This window comes from Gavialis gangeticus, unplaced genomic scaffold, assembly GCF_001723915.1.
Source record: "Gavialis gangeticus isolate Ggan-Ray unplaced genomic scaffold, GavGan_comp1, whole genome shotgun sequence".
NCBI lineage: Eukaryota > Metazoa > Chordata > Crocodylia > Gavialidae > Gavialis > Gavialis gangeticus.
The window spans coordinates 48,190,320-48,197,236 of NW_017728998.1; the positions used below are offsets into that span (position 1 = coordinate 48,190,320).

Here is a 6,917-nt window from a genome sequence, read left to right on the forward strand (position 1 = left end):
GCTGAGAAGAGAGGCCAGAGCACCTCCACAAACATCCTTATAACAGTCGTTTGCCAGAGATGAAAACCCAGTTCAGCACCACTGTGGCTTACAGGTGCACCCATGCTAAGAAAACATCCCCGAGTCTCTATGCCTCACTACCAGTCAGAGCTTTCATCTGCTACCTTCTCATCACATTCCAGACTCAAAGAGAGTGAGACAGTTAGCTACTCAGCTTGCTTTGAATCAGTCAACATAGAAAGGACTAATGTGCTTCTCCCACAGCCTCTTTGCTGTTTTCTCTTTACACGGAAAAAAAAACAACAACCTTTCACTTCACCTGAGCCAGGAAAGCTAAACTAAACCTGTAAGCCAGTGCATAAGAGCTGGCGTAACATCAAGGTAGCTCCCATGAATTCTTTCAAACTATGTCAATTAATACAAGCAGAGGATTAAGCCTCAAACATTTCACATTCATAGTGCTTTATAACTGGATATCAACAGCTGTATAAGCAACCTTGCAATAAAACTGTAAAACAGAAAGCCTGTTTCTCATTTATAGCTATGGAAATTGTGGTACCCAGGAAGGAAGCACACTGCATTGCCCAAGGTCACTAACTTCTTCTGTTACCAAGTGCAATACAAACCAGAAATCTAGTGAACTCCTTAGTCCAGTGCTCTTCTCTAGTAGCTCTCAACCACCAGAGAGGTGGATTATTCACCCTTGGAGATTTTTAAGACCTGGCTAGACAAAGCCTTGGCTGGGGTGATCTAGTTGGGGATGGTCCTGCTTTGAGCAGGGGGTTGGACTAGATGACTTCCTGAGGTCCCTTCCAATCCTCATTTTCTCTAATTCTATGATTTGTTGCTTCTAAAAACTTAGCGTGATCATATTTCTAGTGTCAAAAAGGGACACTCTGCTCCCTCCTCACTCTCCACTATGCTCAGGTGTCTCCAACATCCAGTCTCAGTTAGGGCTTGGGAGGAGTTTGGGAGGGACGCAACAGTACTGTTTTCACCAAGACAGTCCCATTTGAAGCAAGTGTCCTGCACTTCCCCTGAAAAAAGAACAAAAGCATTAATCTAACCAATCTAATAGAATGCCTGGGGCAGGTGTTTGGAACAGGGCTGTCCTAGTGAAAACAGGATGTATGGTCACCCTACACAAAAATCCCAAAATGATCTCCTACCTAATCAGGGCTCCTCACCCTCCTGCATCCAAATTGTTGGCCAATGTCTCCATTGGAGGAAGTTAAGGTCCCAAGGCATTCCCTCCTCAGGTTTTTCAAAAGGCTGCATATAGTTAGCATATTAGGAGCTGTGACAATTTCACTTACTTCTTGCAAATCTGGCCACCACCAAATTTCCTACTTTTCAAGTCAGACTAGAGCTGATCATGGAACTTTTCATGGCATTTCACTGTTGGCCCCATCTGTTATATCACATCTAGTCAGTGAATCCATTTAAAAAAAAAGACTACAGACAAAAAGGTAAGAACTGATTAAAGTTGTGTGCTACTCTAATAACTAAAATAAGTCCTACTCACCTCCGTTCTATGGACCAGCATCCATTTTCCATCATCGCCTGGCTTATAAAACTCTAAAAATGGATCAGACTTTCCAAACAGGTCCTGTGTGAGACACAATATGGGTTACATAATTTCCCATCAACTGTGTAATGGCCAAGCAAGAGACAGTCTATAGAAGAGAAATGCCAGTCTTATACTATAAGTTGAAGGACTACCATTTTGGTTATATTCTCCCCTGTCTACAAATTCAGTCACACAGAGAATTGAACTGGCTATTACTAACAACAAATGGCATTATTTATCTAAGAGCAAACTTTGCAACAGCAACTGATAAGTTTAGTACCAAATACTGAAAAAGTGATTAATAGTAGAAAAAGACCAGCTTCATACTCCAAGAATTTATTTTTATCTGAGTATATTTAAAAAAGAATCTTAGCATTGGTCTGACTTTGTTCATTTTCAAGTCAGTAGTAAAACACCTGTTAAAATAATTACCGTAGTAGTAGAAAAAAATGCCAACCATGCCTGTAAACTTATAGAGGCTGTCTACAGAAGTGTGGCCTTACCTACATCAGTTTTGCTTGGCTGCCTGCATTTACAAAAGGAAGCTGAATTGGTAAGACAGGTTTAAAACTACAATTTCCAGGCTTCCATACACCGATTTTACTAAATGAATGTTAAACCCCATTCTAGCTAAATTGGCACAGCTCTGTGTTTAGATCATATCTTAATAAAGATTCCGTTATTTAAGAAATGGAAGTGAGTCAGGGCTGTGTCCTGGTCAGTCTGCCATTTCAGTAATTACACTGCCCAAAGTCACAGCAATTTGAGCAGAGAAGAATGCCGTATCAAGCTGACAGTGCCTTGCTGCTAGGTGCTCTTCAGCAGCAGTTGCCTTCAGGTCTGAAGGTGACTTTGTTTCAATGGTGACTAAGTGATGCCTACATGTACCAATTTGTAACATACTTTAAGAGTTTTCTGCATCAAACCTATGTTATGAATTCCTGTACTGATAATGTTGGTGGTAGTTATGTGTGGGCATTCCAGGGAGAATGACTTAGCTCTTCTAGATTGCTTTTTATCTAGAAAGCTCAAGGGACTCCATACAGAGGTTGCGGGAGCAGGGAAGGGGAGGGGGAGAATACATCCTAGTATGCCGTTTATAGACTAAAGAAACTGAGGCACAGAGCAGTGACGTAACTTACAGAGTCAATACCAGAGCATGGAATAAACCTTCACCCATGTGATCTTTTGATGGCACAACCTAGTGATACAATGTCTATTGCTGGATGATACTGCACAAACTAAGAACAACATAATCTGTCCTAGTGAAGTTAAAGTCCTACATTTTCAAAAGAATTTGAATGGGAGACAGAAATAGAGGGTGAGGGGGTTCTGTTTTACTGAAGGAACTCAGAAATTGATGCCACAGTTCTATGCAAGCTTACAAGGCAGAAAAGCATGTGTGAAGAGCTTCATCAATTCTTCTTGCAGCCAAGCAAGCAATCAGGTAACTACTTTACCTGGATTGTGAAGATCAAATGAACATATGGGTTAAGTGTAGCGATGGATGCTGTAGCATTGAGTACTTGTAGCTAAGCCAGGGTATAACAGGATGGCACCTGAGAACCACTGCGATGGTCCCTAGTGGCCACCCTAATTCTTCCTGCTTCTGTTCCAGCATCCCACGGTCTTCTTCTCCTGTCATGCCTTGATGTTCAAAGGTAATGAGGGCAGGCTGCCCTCAGAGGCTGGTGAGCCTAGGGTGCGCTCTCTCGCATGCTCTTTAATAAATATGTTAATGACTTGGATGAAGGGGTGGAAAGGTCAACGATTAAGTTTGCAGATGATACCAAGCTGTGGGAAAATGCAGGCACACTAGAGGATAGGGTAAAGATCCTGGACAACCTTGACAGACTGGGTTTATGGACTGAATGGAATCAGATGAGGTTTAACAGGGAGAAGTGCAAGGTTCTTCATCTGGGTAGGAAGAACCTTCACTATAACTACACAGAGGGTGATGGTCCACTGCATCTGAACAGGACCTGGGGGACACAATAGACTGGAAGATGAACATAAGCCAACAGTGTGATGAGGCTGCCAGAAGGGCAAATAGAACTCTGGCGTCCATTAGCCAATGTGTTGCCAAAGGATCTAGGGAAGTGCACCTCCCTCTCTATTCAGCGTTGGTGAGGCCGCAGCTGGAGTACTGTGTCCAGTTCTGGGCACCACACTTCAAGAAAGATGTGGATAAGCTGAAGAGGGTACAAAGAAGGGCCATCCATATGATTAGAGGCATGAAAAATAGGCCGTATGAGGAGATACTCCGGGAACTGGGCCAGTTCAGTCTGAACAAGAGAAGGCTGAGAAGTGACTTGATAGCCGCCTACAAGTACACTGGAGTGAGCATCAGGATCTGGGGCAGCAGCTCTTCAGGAAGGTACCTCAGGGAAGGACAAGGACAAATAGGCATAAGCTAATAGAAGGTAAATTTAGGCTGGACATAAGAAAAAACTTCTTCTCTGAAAGGGTCACCAGAATCTGGAACTCGGGGTGCACCGATAGAGATTTTTAGGGCTGATACTGAAAGCCAATTTTTAAGGAGGCGTACTGGCCAATACCAATCCAATTTCCAACGCAACATGGACAGATGTTGTGGTAGAAGGGGTGTGGGGTGGACAGATCAAGGGCCCCATGGTAAGGGAGGGAGTGGGGCTGGGGCAGGGGCTAGGGCAGGCGCTGCCCAACCAGGGCAGGGTGGCATGGGCACAGGATGGAGCCACGGCTCATCTGGGTGGGTGGGGTGCAGGGTGGGAGTGTGGCTCCCACTGCTGCACGCATCACGGGAGGGCATAGTGGGGAGGCGTGAGACCCCCGGATATGCGTGAGGCATCACAGCTGCCACTGTACCCAAGTAAAAGTGCTTGAGTTCTATGTTACATGGGGCAACAATACACATACATCTGGCCTATGTACATGATATATTTTGCCAAAGTTTTGCTAAGGCAAATTGTTCAAGTTCACATTACAGGGACATTTTTCAAACATGCAATGTACACAGTTTTGCATGTGCAATGGGATTAGAGAGATGGGGGGGAAGTGGTATTTCACACACACAATCCTAATGGTAACAATCTCCCAGGTGCCCATGGAGGGTGTACATTTTGCATACAGTGCAAAACACTGGGTCTGGAAGGCAACTGAGTTCAGGTTTAGAAAAACATGTTGAAAACTAAAAAAATGTATGCATGTATGTCTCAAAACAAACAAACACAACAATAAAGTGTGAACAGATCAAACCTCTGCGTAAGTCTCAGAGCAATGCTGACTTCAGCCAGTGCTTGTGTCATTCCTTCCAGCAGCTGTTTAAATACTCTCTTGACACAAGAACTGCTGGTTGACTGCCAGTTTATAAACGACACACACACACTGCCCAGGTAGAGTATTTAGAGATGCAGGCACACATTATGTGCATGTTTACAGAGAACCAGATTCCAATGCCAGGAATAGTGAAATAAGCAAACAAGTAAATCCACTCAGCATAAGCAGTGGGGTTGGAGGAAGAAAAAAGGGCAGTACCTAGGATAAATGAGCGAGATGACTTTGGATTCATTTCCGGATCCCCACTGTGTTCCATAATAGGTCATCTGCGGTCTCTAGGCCAGACTCTGGCAGCCAGACAGAGCTGCAATATTGCTCAGAATTTCTCCATTGATTTGCAAGTCGCTACTCAGTGCCAGGCAGGGAAGTAGAAACCAGTCCTGTCATTACTGAATGCTTATGTTTCAGCTGCCCCAGTGGCCAAGTCGGAGCCCCTTGGTGCTGGGCTTTGTATTAATATACAGAAAGTAAGTTACAATAGTGAATCGTAGTTCTTAATTAACTAAATTTTAGCAAAGGGTTCTGCTCTGGAACACATCTTAGCTTTCTATTGTTATTGTCTCAGTGATTCAAAGGCAGAATTTACAATTAAAGAAAAAAGATGGTCTTGTCAAACTGCCAGCCCACCTGACTGTCTCAGCATTTCCATGTGGCTCAAAGCAGTAGCATCACTAGTGCTTCATTACCATTTGTGTTGTATAGAAGTGAATTCCATTCCTGAGCTAGAGGCCTCAATATGCCAGGAACTATACAAGATGCACAAGAAAAGTCTGTCCCTGTACTGATTCTATGGACAGTGAGTGAGAGGAAGGGTTCTGACTAGAGTTGGCTGGAACATGGAAGTTCAGTTCCAGGGAAAATTCCAATGTTTGGAAAAAAAAGTTTTCATTCAGATTCAGAAAAAAAATGAAAGACTTAACTTTCAAAATTACCTGCAGAAGGGAAATTCCAAAAATAGTTTATTCTAGACAAATATTCCATTTTTATTTGATTTTTGTCAAAACAAAGGCTAAACTGAGTGTCCTGACTCCTGGAAGCAGCCCTCAACGCCCCCAGCCACAGGGCAACAAGCCTAAAACTGGAGAATGCTGACTCCAAGCCCTCTAACAGCTGGAGCTAAAAGGGCTTCCAAATCAGTAGTTCACAGTTTGGGGATCCTCAACTGCTAGGCAGCTCCCATGGAACCTGCGGCTTCCCTCGTGGCCCACCCAGTAAGTTCACAGGAAAGTCAGTTAAGTTCCTGTGAGAAACCTGCCTGTGTTTTGGCAAAAATTAATCTAAAACATGTTACCCCAAGACATTTCCATGTTGACAAACTGTCATTTTCCAACCAAACCCTGTTTCTTCAGAAACATTCTCAATCCACTCTAACTCATGCCCTCATATTATGGATGGGATACTGAGATACACACTGGCTTATATGATGCCAACAGAGGGTCAGTGGCAAACCAGGGAACTGGACCCAGACTTGAGTCCCAGTCTGGTGCATCTCTGTTAACATTAAATACAAACCAGAATCAGAATTAGCTTCTTTCTGGCTGAGAAATGATGTCAATTCTACAGCAGGATCCATTCTATCCCAAGGGTCACCTGCACAAACCCACTATATAATCAAGCAGAAGAGGTAAACCCCAAGAAGAACTTTGGGCTCTACAGCTGGAACCTAGTTAATTTTATAGATGTGCATGAAACTCTCTCCCTAACTACCATGTTGGCTCCAAGGGGTGAACAGAAGTGAAAATAAAGAATAAGGCCAGTTTACAGGCCAGGAATTGAGCAAAACTAGACTCCAAATCCACACAGGGAACTATCTTTGAAAAATAGAGCAAAAACTCCATCTGACAAATATGCTGAAAATGAAGAGACTAAAACACAAAACCAGTTTCTTCCTCCAAGGAAAATGGTTGTGGCCAGGTGTGTATCCATCTCAGTTTACCAAGAGTCTAAAATGAAAGACTCACACTAAAGACTCACTGAAGATAAAGAAATAGTTTCATAGTTTCTAGGGTCGGAAGGGACCTGAGCAGAT

The 6,917-nt window shown here is 43.4% G+C and overlaps 1 protein-coding gene across 2 annotated transcripts in view; it reads right to left on the reverse strand.

Moving 5' to 3' along the window:
* Positions 1-6,917, reverse strand: part of CPNE2 (copine 2) — a 299,466-nt gene that overhangs the window by 111,462 nt on the left and 181,087 nt on the right. For both annotated transcript variants that reach the window (XM_019505886.1, XM_019505885.1), the window contains exon 6: positions 1,526-1,609. In XM_019505886.1, coding sequence (XP_019361431.1) covers positions 1,526-1,609 — 84 coding nt within the window. The remainder of the gene's footprint in view (positions 1-1,525; positions 1,610-6,917) is intronic.